Here is a 15,138-nt window from a genome sequence, read left to right on the forward strand (position 1 = left end):
TGTTACAAAGAAAGACAAGTTAGAACAATAGAAAGAAAATTAGATTAGGGCTCGGGCCTCCTGGGAATCTGCTGACTCCCTGGCTTTCCATCTAAAGGCAAACCATTTCAACTCCTACCTTTGGTGTCCCCATTTTTTGGCTTCTTTTTATGATGGGGTCTTGCTCTGTTGCCTGAGCTGGAGTGCAGTGGCATGATCTTGGCTCACCGTAGCTTTGACCTTCTGGGCTCAAGTGATCCTCCCACCTCAGCCTCCTGAGTAGCTAGGACTGCAGGCGTGCACCATCACGCCGGGCTAATTTTTGTATTTTTTGTAGAGATGGGGTTTCACCATGTTGCCCAGGCTGGTCTCGAACTCCTGGGCTCAAGCAATCCACCGCCTCAGCCTTCCGCAGTGCTGGGATTACAGGCATGAGCCACTGTGCCCAGTCGGTGTCCTCATTTTTAGAGAGGAAAGCTGGCTAGGTTACTATCTATGTCTTCTAATAGGAGGGATATTATTTTCCTTAAAAAAGTGACATAATTTGAAGGCCTGAGGAATTACTCTGTTAAATACTGGCCCCAAGTCCCTTTTTATAAGCAGCAAGATTGTTTTCCTGCACCTTCCATATTATCTTTGTAATTAGATCATCTGTAATCACAAAATTCATCTCTGGATTATCTTTTGTGCCTTTTCAAGCTATTTTTATGTTGTTATGTTGTTTTTACACCTAAGGCAGGTGACGACAACTTGATGCAGGAAATCAACCAGAATTTGGCTGAGGAGGTGAGGACTGCTGCTTTTAAAAAATTCATTATAACTTCTAACAATACATTCTCTTATAGTGACGAATAACCTTGTGTTCCTTTTTCAGGCTGGTCTGAACATCACTCACATTTGCCTCCCTCCAGATAGCAGTGAAGCCGAGGTAATAATGGCAGAGCTCTAAACTCTTGCTTCTTCTTTCCTCTTGAGACTTAATAGGCCCATTGGCGTCTCTTAGCGGTGGCTGGGACAGATCTAAGCTTTGCTTGTGGCTGAATGTTAGAGGGAAGACTTCACTTCTTTTCTCTAGGGTAAATGCTTCATGATATCCTTGTTTCTTGTCATTTGTATGTTTCTACCGAAGACTTGAGTTGCGACTTGTTGAGTTCGGTTGTTTCTTCAGCTGCGGTGGCAGCGTCATCTAGCGGAAATTGTCAGGCCGAGGCGAGGAAACTGGACCTTGGACCACAGATCCCTGTGCCAGGGCCCGGCCCTTCTGTGGTTAGCTTTTCTTCCTACTGGCTTCATGTGACAGAACACCTCAAATAATGGAATCTTAAATAACATACAAGTTTATTTCTCTCTCTCTCTTTTTTTTTTGAGATGGAATTTTACTTTTGTTGCCCAGGCTGGAGTGCAATGGTGCCATCTCGGCTCACTGCAACCTCCGCCTCCCAGGTTTAAGCAATTCTCCTGCCTCAGCCTCCTGAGTAGCTGGGATTACAGGTGCGTGCCACCATGCCTGGCTAATTTTTGTATCTTTAGTAGAGATGGGGTTTCACCATTTTGGCCAGGCTGGTCTTGAACTCCTGACCTCAAGTGATCCACCCTCCTCGGCCTCCCAAAGTGCTGGGATTACAAGTGTGAGCTACTGTGCCCGGCCTAGAAGTGTATTTTTCTGGGACATGAATAAAGTTTGGAAGTAGGCAGTCCCTGGTTGGTGATATCACCAAGTCGTAGGAGCTCAGGCTCCTGTCCCTCTGCTCTGCCGCCTTTGTGGTTTGGTTAACAAGCACTTTGTTCTGATTGATCAGTGAGGCCCAGCAGGTCTGCTAGTCATTTGTGAGACAAAGAATGGGAATTTGTAGAGTTTGTATCTGGCCTTGTGCTATGTAAACAAGGGGGCATTGGTGAGTCTTATTTGAGTCCTATGGAGAAGAGCAGTTCTTTGCAGTACACAGAGGGTGCAGGGATTTGTTAACCTTCCCTCTTTTCCAGGATCACAGGGCTCAGGTAAAGTTCGTTGTCACCAAGAAGAAAAAGGAAGGACAAAGACAGGCCCCTGCTGTCTTTAAAGACATTTCCTGAAAGTCACAGTTCTACATCCTTTCCGTTGTCCCCTACCTAGTTGCCTGGCCAACTGCAAGGGAGGCTGGGAAGTGTAGTTTTTATACCAGGAAGCCTTAGATCGTTTATTAGCAAGCTAAAAACCAAGAGTTTATTACTAAGAAGAGAAAGGAAACTATATACTGGGCGATAAGTGTTTGCCACACTTGCCATTGTAGCATGGTACAAATATGAAGTGTTAAATATGTAACAAATACCTATGATACCAGCAGTGACAGCATGCAAAGGAAGTTGTTCATTTGCACGATACCCACTGTCTGCAGCAGAATTTGCTTTTCTGTCTTTCTTTTTTTTTTTTTTTTTTTTTGAGATGGAGTCTCGCTCTGTCAGGCTGGAGCGCGGTGGTGCAATCTTGGCTCACTGCAACCTCTACCTCCCGGGTTCAAGTCATTCTCCTGCCTCAGCCTCCCAAGTAGCTGGGATTATAGGCGCCCACCACCATGCCTGGCTAATTTTTTGTATTTTTAGTAGAGACAGGGTTTCATCATGTTGACTAGGCTGGTCTTAAACTCCTGACCTCAGGTGATGGCCTGCCTCTGCCTCCCAAAGTGCTGGGATTACAGGTGTGAGCCACTGCGCCCAGCTGGAATTTGCTTTTCTTTAGGTTGTTTTGCCACTGGTGTTTTTTTTTTTTTTTTTTTTCCTGAGACAGACTCTCACTCTGTCACCCAGGCTAGAGTCCAATGGCGCAATCTCCGCTCACTGCAACTTCCACCTCCCATGTTCAAGTGATTCTCCCCGCTCAGCCTACCAAGTAGCTGGGATTACAGGCACCCGCCGTTATGCCCAGCTAATTTTTGCATTTTTGTAGAGACGGGGTTTCACCATGTTAGCCAGGCCGTTCTTGAACTCCTGACCTCAGTGTTCTGCCCTCCCTGGCCTCCCAAAGCGCTGGGATTACAGGTATGAGCCACCTCACCTGGCCTTGTCACTGGTATTAATAGCCCTTGATTTTCGTCGTCGTTGTTTATAATTGACACATAATAATTGTGCATGTGTGTGGGGTACAGTGTGGTGTTTCAGTACTTGCATCTGTTGTGTAATGATCAAATCAGGTTAGTTACATTCATCACCTAGAACGTTTATCATTTCTTTGTGGTGATAGCTTTCAAGATCTTTTCTAGCTGTCTGGAAATATACAATACATTGTCATTAGCTTTAGTCACCCTACTATGTAAGAGAACACTGGAATTTATTCCTCCTATCTAAGTGTAACTTTGTACCTACCGATGGACCAACCTCTCCCCATTTCCCCTCCCCCATCCCTCTCCAGCCTCTGGTAACCACCATTCTATTCTCTATTTCTATGAGATCAGCTTTCCTAGATTGCACATGTAAGTGACATCCTATGATATTTGCCTTTCTGCACCTGGCTTATTTCACTTCATGTTATGTCCTCCAGGTTCATCCATGTTGCCACAAATGACAGGATTTCGTTCCTTTTTATGGTTGAATGATACTCCATTGTGTATACAAACCACACTTTCTTTATCCTCCATTAATGGGCATTTGGATTGGTTCCATCTCTTGGCTACTGTGAATTGTGCTGTAACAAACATGGGAATGCAGACGGCTTCTCAGCATAGCGGTTTCAGTTCCCATGCGTATATACCTAGTGGTGGGAATGGCTGGGTCATATGGTAGTTGTTTTTTTAATTTTGTGAGAAATCTTCATACTGTTTTCTCTAATGGCTATATTAATCTGCATTCCCACCAACAGTGTACAAGAGCTCCCCTTTCCACATATCCTCGCCAGCATTTGTTATTGTCATTTTTGATAATAGCCATTCTAGCTTGATATCGCATTGTGGTTTTGATTTGCATTTCCCTGATAATTAATGATGTTGAGTGTTTTGTCATATACCTGCAGGCCATTTGTATGTCCTTTGGGAGATGTCTGTTCACGTCTTTTGCACATTTTTTATTTGAATTATTTGTTTTTGTGTTATTAAGTTATTTGAGTTCCTTATATATTCTGGATGTTAACCCCTTGTCGGACGCATACTTTGCAAATATTTTCTCCCATTCTGTAGGTTGTCTCTGCTTTGTTGATTGTTTGCTTTGCTATGAAGAATGTTTTTAGTTTGATATAATCCCACTGGTGTATTTTTGCTTTCGTTGCCTATTTTGTTGAGGTCCTATCCAAAAAAACCTTGTCCAGACCAATGTCATGAAGCATTTCCCCTGTGTTTTCTTCTAGTAGTTTTATGGTTTGAGACCTTATATTTAAGTCTTTAATTCCTTTTGAGTTGATTTTTATAGAAGTGAGCGATGAGGGCCTACTTTCATTCTTCTGCATGTGGATATCCAGTTTTCCCAGCGCTATTTATTGAAGAGGCTCTCTTTCCACAATGTGTGTTCTTAGTACCTTTGCCTTGACTTATTTTTTGACAAGGAATCATTTATTCCGTATTTTTCTTTGGGAAAATTCTCATAGAGTGAATTTGTATGGTGTTATATTGAAAAAGAGTAGGTACCTTAATTTATTAGTTAAGATTTGTGTTGGCATTTGTTGCTTCTACCAAATGCTTGGTACAGGTGGCAATAGTTTCCTCGCTTCATTCTGGTCTCTGCTTGGACATTGTGGCCTCTGACCACCCTCCACCCATTATCACTCTGTTAGCCTTTTACCCCACTGAACCTTTATTTTTCTGCATGTCATTTATTCTTTCCGGTGATTTTATTATTATTATTATTTGGAAGGGAGGAACTTCCCTCCTCCACTAGAGTATGAGATCCACGAGGACAGTTTTGTTTATAGCTGCATTTCCTTTACTTAGAACTGATACAGAGTAAGTGCTCAAACCATTTGTTGAATGAATGAAAGAATGCCGAATGAATGAAACAAAGCTTTCTTTCTGACTTTGTACCTCAAATGGTTTCCCCTGCCACTGCGCAGGTAATGATTTTTGCTAGGCAATGAAACAAAAATGGTAAACCAACCCTTCCCCAGAGCCTCTGAGTGAGATCTATATGCAAAGATAAGTATCTTCTCACTTGTGAGCAAATATTTTTGTTAAGTGAGATGAATCAGGATCTTATCTCCTGGCATAAAATAGACAGAGAGGACAAAGCATTGCTTATTTAGAGACACACCCAGACATTTATTAGCTTCCCAAAATGTAGCTTGGTCTTTTTCCTAAATAGTGAATTATTTTAGTGTTTCCCATAAAAGGAGCTGTGCGTGCTAAGAATTTTTCTAGCATAAGCCTTTGGAAAGGCTTCTTATGTGTCATTGAGGTCCAGATAACCCGAGGGCCTCTGTGACTGCTTGGACGTCATGATTAGTGAGCTGTGTTGAACACATTGTGTTTGAAACGCACAGGCTTAGCTGGGCCAGGTTGGAATGCTTCAGATTCATGCTTCCTGTCCTTCCTGAAAACTGGCAGTGTGTTTGGCTTGAAGTATGCTTGTTGACAGAAAAGTGTCCTTTGTCTATCTAAACCTTAATAGCTGTTGAGCTTTGGTTTTGTTCTGTTTTGTCTTTTTCTGGCACAGAGTAGAGCCATAGAAAGGCAGAGAAGTCACTAAAAAATTCAGCCAAGCCTTTTAATTTTTTTTTTTGAGCCTTGTACACATGATGAAAAGAAAAAAATAGGCTTTTTATTATGCTTTACACCAAGTTTCCAACAAGGAGCAAAACAACAACAAACTATAACAGATGCATTTTCATGAATCCACTTTTTATATAAAGCTTCCTTTGTTGGGTCTCATTTTCACAAAATAATTTTTATTTTGTTTTTTTGTTTTCTCTTTAGATTATAGATGAAATCTTAAAGATCAATGAAGATACCAGAGTACATGGCCTTGCCCTTCAGATCTCTGAGAACTTGTTTAGCAACAAAGTCCTCAATGCCTTGAAACCAGAAAAAGATGTGGATGGGTAAGAAAATAAAATCAAATAATCAATCTTTATGGCTAAATCACTTTTTCTATTGTGCCTGCTTTTATTTTTCTAAATTTCTTCTATTTATTTCAACTGTGTCAGTAATTGGATGAAAAAAATCATTTTAAATATTTCAGGAGTCTGTAGGATTTTTTTTTTTTTTGAGATGGAGTCTCGCTCTGTTGCCCAGGCTAGAGTGCAGTGGCGTGATCTTGGCTCACCGCAACCTCCATCTCCTGGGTTCAAGCGATTCTCCTGCCTCAGCCTCCTGAGTAGCTGGGATTACAGGCATGCGCTACCATGCCTGGCTAATTTTTGTATTTTTAATAGAGACGGGGTTTTACCATGTTGGCCAGGATGGTGTCTATCTCCTGACCTTGTGATCCACTCGCCTCAGCCTCCCAAAATGTTGGGATTACAGGCGTGAGCCACTGTGTCTGGCCATCTGTAGCCTTTTAAAATTCTGCATGCAAAAGTTACATATTTTGGAAAATACATTAGCCCTTTTATAGTGCTTCAGTGCCATATGATCTTACACCATCAGATTCATTTAATAAATTCCGGTCTGACTTATACAATCTTTAGCCAGCTCTATTCTTCTAATAGTTTTTTCCTTGGTAATTCTACCAGACCAGAGAAGAAAACTTAGAAACCTGATTGCCCAGCAGTACCATATTCTGTCTTAGTCCCAGGCCAGTTGAGAAAAGCAAAATAAATACTTTTCTTAATGACACAAGGTTTTATTTGAAATTTGGAGGGGAACATCATAACTATTGGGTGCTGTAATGTTGGCCTGTGATTCATGTCATGGAGTGACATAAGCTTCATAGAACAAAGGATACCGGCCGTCTCCAGTGGGGGATAAGCATGCTTCCTGGGGATTAAAACCCCATTTTCCTCCATGGAAATATAGGAAGTGTTTTGTACTGTGGCCAAAAAGAACACAATGTGTTTATGGTTATAGGTTGTAAGCAGATTTATAAAGTTAGATTCCAGATCCGGTAGACCCTGCAGGGGCTGGATGGGGAGGCTACCACCTTCCTGAGACACCCAGCAATCTTCCATTCTAGCCTTTTATTATGACTTGAATAGACCCAAACACAGGCTGAAAAGGTGTCATGAACACCTCCAGTCCTGGCTGGGCACAGTGGCTCACACCTGTAATCCTAGCACTTTGGGAGGCCAAGGCAGGAGGATCTCTTGATCTCAGGAGGTCAAGACCAGCCTGGACAACATAGTGAGACCTCGTCTCTATTTTTTTTTTTTTTTTTGAGACAGAGTCTCACTCTGTTGCCCAGGCTGGAGTGCAGTGACACGATCTCGGCTCACTGCAAGCTCTGCCTCCTGGGTTCACACCATTCTCCTGCCTCAGCCTCCCGAGTAGCTGGGACTACAGGTGCCCACCACCACACCTGGCTAATTTTTTGTACTTTTAGTAGAGACGAGGTTTCACCGTGTTAGCCAGGATGGTCTCCATCTCCTGACCTCGTGACCCGCCTGCCTCGGCCTCCCAAAGTGCTGGGATTACAGGAGTGAGCCACCACGCCTGGCCCCTTGTCTCTATTTTTAAGTAAATAATTAAACATTTTTTTAAAAAACAACAATCTCCAGTCCTGTTGTAGACTAACTGTAAAAGGAGAAGAAGCACTAATCGATGAGAAAACTTTCAGAACTTGAAGTTCCTAGGGCATAGTTTCAAGTCTTTCATAAAAGGAGGGGAATTCATGCTGAGGCCCAGCCAGGAAAAGCCAACCAAACAAAAACAACAGAGAGTAAAAGGAGAAATTACGAAAATGGTTCTAAATGTCTCCATTCTGTTACTGAGATTGACGTGCTCAGTTTAGGCTAGATAGCTGTGGAATGTTTTGTCCTAGATTTGAACAGGGAAAGGCACAGAACCCTTCAGAAGTGTGTGGTCACTCATTTTTTCCACTGCCCCCCACGCCGACTTCTCAAGGAGATAAATATCGAGGTCAAGTTGAAATCAGACCTGTGACCTGTGCCTCAATCCCAGGTCTTACTGGGTCACTCCAGATTTATAGGATTGGTTCTGGGTTTTGAGTGGACTGCAGGACCATGCTTCTGTGTAACTCTAGGGATGCTAGTCCATTGGGGTCCATTGAAAGGAGCTCCCTGGAGTTGCGAAGTGAAGCCCTGTATGGCTTTAGGCTGTGTCCTGGTATATTGGCAGAACCGGAACACCCAATGTCAGGGCCAGGGTGAAGTTTCCTAAGGTACTGCCTTAGAATTTTCTAAGACCTTTATTGAATGGCCTTTATTGCCTGCTTTCTCTTTAATTCATTTTTTATGGGTTTTTTTTTTTTTTTTTTTTGAGATGGAGTCTCGCTCTGTTGCCCAGGCTGGAGTGCAGTGGCATGATCTCAACTCACTGCAACCTCTGCCTCCCAGGTTCAAGTGATCCTCCTGCCTCAGCCCCCTAGTAGCTGGGATTACAGGCACATGCCATCACGCCCAGCTACCCTTTGTATTTTTAGTGGAGTTGAGGTTTCGCCATGTTGGCCAGGCTAGTCTCGAGCTCCTGACCTCATGTGATCCACCCGCCTCAGCCTCCCAAAATGCTGGGATTACAGGCGTGAGCCACCATGCCTGGTCCTCTTTAATTCATTTTTATGTATTCTGTCTATCAAACATTGACTTGGATGTTATTTGGGGTTAATATATGTACATTACATGTGAGTGATTTTTTTGGCTGGGCTTTGACTTAACCTACTTCTTTATTTTCTGATTCAGAGTAACAGACATAAACCTGGGGAAGCTGGTGCGAGGGGATGCCCATGAATGTTTTGTTTCACCTGTTGCCAAAGCTGTAATTGAACTTCTTGAAAAATCAGGTAGGATGCTCCTTGAGAAATGCCGCTGATTTCTATTTATTGGTATTTACATTATTTTTAATAAGGATTTTTTTGGGGAAGAATTAAAAAATTTTTTAAATTATTATTCTGATATCCTTTTAGGATGTTTCTAGAAGATTCTAATTGAACATAGAAGTGATATTTCACATTGACTTTTTTTATTTTTCTCATCTTTTGGGAGATACAAATGAATACCTAGAAACTTTTTCTAGTAAGACCATCTTATAAATTCAAAGAGAAATTAGTAGAGATAAACGATTAGCCCTGTTTTAAACATGCTCAATTTCTCTCATGAAACAGTCAAAATAACCAGAGTAAAATATGCTTCCAGTTTCAGCTTACTAAATCTGTCAATATGTAGCCTTAGATAAGACTTACGTTGAAGACTTAAATGAGGCCAGGCACAGCGGCTCATGCCTATAATCTCAGTGCTAGGCGAGGCCAAGGCCAGAGGATCACTTCAGGCCAGGAGTTCGAGACCAGCCTGGGCAAACATACTGAGCCCTTGTCTCTACAAAAAAAATTTAAAAATTAGCTGGGTATGGTGGTGTGCACGTGTAGTCCCAGCTATGCTGGAGGCTCAGGCGGGAAGATTGCTTGAGCCCAGGAGTTTGAGGTTACAGTGAGCTGTGATTGCACCATTGCACTCTAGCCTGGGCAATATAGCAAGACCCTGCCTCAAAAAAAAAAAAAAAAGAGAGGAAGAAGAAGAAGCCGGTAGATGTAGTTTAGGGCACAGGAGCCTAGGTTGGGATTTATTGGTGAGCAGCTTGCTTTTCAGTAGTCAGGACTTAATTTCCATTGTTGTCCCCTTGACTTGGCGTTTTTATGTCAGTGAAATAGAAATGAATATTTTCTCTTTCTTCATTATTAAGTTTAATGAGTAAATTACTACCAAGTATTTATATATTTAAGGGCTTTCTGAGAACATAAAGATTCAACTAATTGGGCCGGCGCAGTAGCTCACACCTGTAATCCCAGCACTTTGTGGAGCCAAGGTGGGAGGATTGCCTGAGCCCAGGAGTTTGAGACCAGCTTGGGGAACATAGGGAGACTCCATCTCTACCAAAAAAAAATTTTTTTTTAATTAGCCAGGTGTGGTGACTTGTGCCTGTAGTCCCGGCTACTCGGGAGGCTGAGGTAGGAGAATCACTGGAGCCTGGGAGGTCAAGGCTTCAGTGAGCTGTGATCACACCACAGCATTCCATCCTGGGCAACAAGCAAGATCCTATCTGAAAAAAAAAAAAAAAAGAAAAGAAAAAATTCAACGAACTAAATCTTTTTCTCTACTCCAGTTTGAATAGAAATGAAGCAAATGCCCCTCCCTACCCCTGAACATCCAACAATCAAAGAAAAATTTCAAAAACATATGGCAAAGTTTTATTAAAAGGTTAACATTCAGGATATATATGCTTTTTGGACAGTAATATTAAGCTCAAATCTATGAAATAATCCATATATACAGTGCTTTTTCATTACGTGGATTATCAAGATGAAGATTCTGAGCCACTTCATTAGAAAGTACTCGAAGAAAAGAGTAAATTAGGCTGGTGAGTTATAGTTACATATTGTGGAAAGAAATTCAGCAACAGGAATTGGAACCAAAAGGGTTTGAATAGAGAATTTTTGTTGATTATAACACCCCACTCCTAGTTCCTAGTCATTGTAGGTTGGTGCTGAGAAAGTTCAAGTTTTAAAAGGGTTTTTTTGTTGTTGTTGAGACATTCTTGCTGTGTTGCCGAGGCTGGAGTGCAGTGGCGCGATCTTGGCTCACTGCAACCTCTGCTTCCCAGGTTCAAGTGATTTTCCTGCCTCAGCCTTCTAAGTAGCTGGGATTATAGGCATGTGCCATGATGCCTGGCTAATTTTCTATATTTTTAGTGGAGACGGGGTTTTACCATGTTGGCCAGGCTGATCTTGAACTCGTGACCTGAAGTGATCCGCCTGCCTCGGCCTCCCAAAGTGCTGGAATTATAGGCGTGAGCCACCACACCCAGCCTAAAAGGGTCTTTTTTTCTTAAGATAAAGTTCTTAAAGGAAGGATCTGAAGTTTTGAGTATAATATTGAATTTTCATTTGGTTAGTAGGTGTCAACCTAGATGGAAAGAAGATTTTGGTAGTGGGGGCCCATGGGTCTTTGGAAGCTGCTCTACAATGCCTGTTCCAGAGAAAAGGGTCCATGACAATGAGCATCCAGTGGAAAACACGCCAGCTTCAAAGCAAGGTAAATTTCATGTTAGAAACATACATCTTGAAGGCTTATGTTAGAACAGAAGAAAGTCTAGAAATGTATAAGCTAAGTGCTTAATTCAAGAAATTAGAGGAAGAAAATTGAATAGACCCATATCCATTAAAGACATTAAATGAGTCTACTCACCAGACAAACAAACAAGAAAAGGCAACAGGTGGTTTTACAAATGAGCTCTATCAAACAAAGAACAGATCATTCTAATACAATCCTTTTCTCCAGCAAATGGAAAAAGAAGGAACATGGCCTAACAGACTTTATGAGTGCCAAAACCAAACAAGGGCAAGATGCTAAAGGAAAATTAACAGGCCAGTTTCAGCTATGAATATAAATGAAATAATCGTGAGCGAAATCTGAGAACACCAAATACAGCAGGAAGTAGGGTTTATTTTAGGATTTCCAGGTGATTGAACATGAGAAAATCTATCACTGTAATTCACCACATTATGATTAAAAACTAAATTCTCACCATAGTAAGTACAGAACAGTCATTTGGTAAATCTAATATGCATTATGACCTTTTGAAAGTAATTATAATTTTGATGAAAATTATTAAGAAGACCCATATAAAAGCAGAGGTATCATCTTCACGGAGAAGATGCAATATCTTAAAGATACTAATTGTCTGCAAATTATAAGTTCCTGACATATTTTTTGTAGAATTTGACAATCTGATTCTGAAATCCAAATGGAAGCATAAAGGACAAAGAGAGTCAAGACAATTTTGTGGAAAAACTAGGTGGGAGACATTCCCAACCACACAGTGTGAATTATTATGCACTTACAGTAATTAGGATAATATGGTAGACAAACAGACGATCGGAACAGAAGAAAGTGGAAATTTATGCATATATGGAAGCTTGAGAGCAGGTACCGCAGATCAGTGGGGAAAAGATTAACTATTAAAGGCCGGGCGTGGTGGCTCATGCCTGTAATCCCAGCAATCTGGGAGGCTGAGGCGGGCAAATCACTTGAGCTCAGGAGTTTCAGACCAGCCTGGCCAATATGGTGAAACACCGTCTCTACTAAAAATACAAAAAAATTAGCCGGGCATGTCGGCGCAAGCCTGTAATCCCAGCTACTCGGGAAGCTGAGGCAGGAGAATCGCTTGAACCCGGGAGGCAGGGGTTGCAGTGAGCCACGATCGTGCCACTGCACTCCAGCCTGCGCGACAGAGTGAGACTCGGTCTCAAAAAAAAAAAAAAAAGCTAAAACATTAACTATTAAAAATGATGCTGACTTAACTAGTTATGTATATGAGTCTAGCATAGGATTACTAACCTGATACTACATATAAAAATCACTTCTATATTAAAATACCTAAATGTGGAAAGCAAAACTGTAAAACTTATAGAAAAAAATATAGGCGTATGCATTTAAGAGGTTGGCATTGGAAGGATAGCTTAAGAGACCCCAAAAGCACAGATTGCTAAAGAAAAGGTATATAAATCTGACTGCATCCAAATTTTTTAAAACCCCAAAGTTTTTCTTTCTGAAAAGAAGTTCTTAAAAAAGTGAAAAGACAGCTATAGTGTAGAAGATATTTACAACAAACATTTAGCCAATAATTAGTATCTTATAAAAGATTCCTACAAATCAGTGAGACAAAGACAATCTGTTAGAAAAATGGACACATGACAGGCCACTAACAGGTGAGGAACCTGAGGTTTAAAAGACACGTGAAAAGCTGTCTGGTTTCCTGCTGTTTTTGCTCACCAGTCATATTGGCAGTAGGTAAAAAGTGCCAGTTAGCCATATTGACAAATGTCTGGAGCTATGGGAATTCATATATTGCTGGTGGGAGTTTAAATTTGAAATAGGCATTTCGGAAAGCAGTTTAATGGAGTTTGAGCTACTCTTTGACCCAGGAATTTCACTCTAAATATATACGATATGGCCAGGCACGATAGCTCACCCCTGTAATTCCAGCACTTTGGGAGGCTGAGGCAGGCAGACCACCTGAGGTTGGGGTTTCAAGACCAGCCTGACCAACATGGAGAAACCCCATCTCTACTAAAAATATAAAATTAGCCAGATGTGGTGGCACATGCCTGTAATCCCAGCTATTCAGGAGGCTGAGGCAGGAGAATTGCTTGAACCCGGGAGGCAGAGGTTGCGGTGAGCCAAGATCACACCATTGCACTCCAGCCTGGGCAACAAGAACAAAACTCCGTCTCAAAAAAATAATAATAATAATAAAAAGTGTATATATATGTGTGTGTGTGTATATATATATATAATAGACAAAACTTGCCCATATATATACAAAGGTGTGTTTACAAATGGTCAGAGCAGCATGTTTATAGTGCAAAAAGTTTTGTTTGTTTGTTTGTTTAAGACAGAGGGGCAGTGGTGGTTCTGTGGGTCTTGGCCCCTTTCTGCTGTCAGGGCTGAGTTGGCTCCATGAGTTGGTGAAAGCGGTATCTAGCCAGGTGCAAGGGAGACAGGGGCAGGATTTCGCCTTCACTGATGGGCAGGCCAGCGGTCCCCTGTGGAACGGTGAGTATTGAATATTGAGAAGACGGTATCCCTCCCTGAGCATCTTCTGGAGCTTGATGACCACTAGGGAATGTATCTGAGTCACGCGCACCAAATATGTTACCGGTGGCAGCTATTCGAGTTATCCTGAGTTTGTGCTGGTGTATCCGTACAGTTCTGCAGCAACTTCAGCTCTTGCCTCCTCGGAAGAAAGAATTGGACTGAGGGCCATAAGGCAGAAGGAGAGACTGAGGCAAGTTTCAGAGCAGGACGGAAAGTCTAGCAAAAAGCTCTAGAACAGTAAGGAAAGGAAAGAAGGAAAGTATAACTTGGAAGAGAGCCAAGCAGGCGACTTGAAAAACCAAGTGCACTGCAACAAGTATTTAAACAGTGATCTAAATGCCCATCAGGGTGAATGGATAAATCAGTATAGTTGCATGTAGAGTATGCATAGACATAGTTCATAAAACAATGATATACAAGCAGTGAAAATTAATAAACTAGAGCTGTAGATAGCAACATGTTATTTTGTTTTGTTTTTTGTTTGTTTGTTTTTTTGAGACGAAGTCTCCCTCTATCCCCCAGGCTACAGTGCAGTGGCGCGAACTCGGCTCACTGCAACCTCTGTCTCCTGGGTTCAAGTGATTCTTCTGCCTCAGCCTCCTGAGTAGCTGGGACTACAGGTGTGCGCCACCATGCCCAGCTAATTTTTGTATTTTTAGTAGAGACAGGGTTTCACCATGTTGGCCAGGCTGGTCTGGAACTCCTGACCTCAGGTGATCCGCCCACCTCGACCTCCCAAAATGCTGAGATTACAGGCATGAGCTACCGTGCCCAGGCTGGAAGAATTTTTTAAAACACTGTTCAGTGAACAAAAACCCAAGTTGCAGAAGGATGTATTTCATACAACACTATTTATATGTGTCTGAAAGCAACACAACATATATATATGTAATCTAATACATACATACGTATAATATGTATTATATATAATCCTTATATATAGAGAATCTTAATATATATATTTAGGTCAGGACATTTAGATCACTGTTTAATATATATATTAGGATTATATATAATATATATTATATTATGTATTAATTATATAATCCTTATATATATATTAGGATTCCATGCAAATGAAGTAAAAATATGAAGAAATAATGCAAACTACGAACCAAATCCGAAAAGCATTTATTGAGGCGAGGATGTGGATATAGATGGAAAGGAAACCTAGACACCTTCATGCCTTTTTTCTTAAACTGGGCAATAGGTGTTTTCTAGGTATGTTAGGTTATTGTTTTCCATTTTTATGTGTGAAATGATTGTTTTTCATTTTAAAAAATGATGGTACAGCTCACAGATCTAAAGCAAAGTGAAGTTTTAAATGAATGCATTAAGTACAGTCAGTAACTACAGAATGTGATCTAAAAATACATGTTCCTCATGTTGCAGGGTGAGAATGGAAATGAGGAGTAAATTGTAATTGTGCCAGGGAAGCCAGGTGTCTCAGCAGATTTGGAATCTTTGCATGGCAGGTGGATCTAATTTATGTAATGCTT

The 15,138-nt window shown here is 41.3% G+C and overlaps 1 protein-coding gene across 8 annotated transcripts in view; it reads left to right on the forward strand.

Moving 5' to 3' along the window:
- The window catches only part of MTHFD1L (methylenetetrahydrofolate dehydrogenase (NADP+ dependent) 1 like), a 240,429-nt gene that overhangs the window by 11,272 nt on the left and 214,019 nt on the right, over positions 1-15,138 (forward strand). For 5 of the 8 annotated variants that reach the window (XR_010157792.1, XR_010157794.1, XM_024357473.3 and 2 more), the window contains exons 3-7: positions 715-765; positions 854-907; positions 5,850-5,974; positions 8,729-8,829; positions 10,935-11,074. Coding sequence is in view for 5 of the 8 variants with exons in the window: in XM_024357473.3 (XP_024213241.2) it covers positions 715-765; positions 854-907; positions 5,850-5,974; positions 8,729-8,829; positions 10,935-11,074 (471 nt within the window). In the remaining 3 variants the exon portion in view is untranslated. The remainder of the gene's footprint in view (positions 1-714; positions 766-853; positions 908-5,849; positions 5,975-8,728; positions 8,830-10,934; positions 11,075-15,138) is intronic. The other 3 variants (XR_010157793.1, XM_024357475.3, XM_063812680.1) reach the window with 1 other exon arrangement.

This window comes from Pan troglodytes, chromosome 5 (genome assembly GCF_028858775.2).
Source record: "Pan troglodytes isolate AG18354 chromosome 5, NHGRI_mPanTro3-v2.0_pri, whole genome shotgun sequence".
Taxonomy (NCBI): Eukaryota; Metazoa; Chordata; class Mammalia; order Primates; family Hominidae; genus Pan; species Pan troglodytes.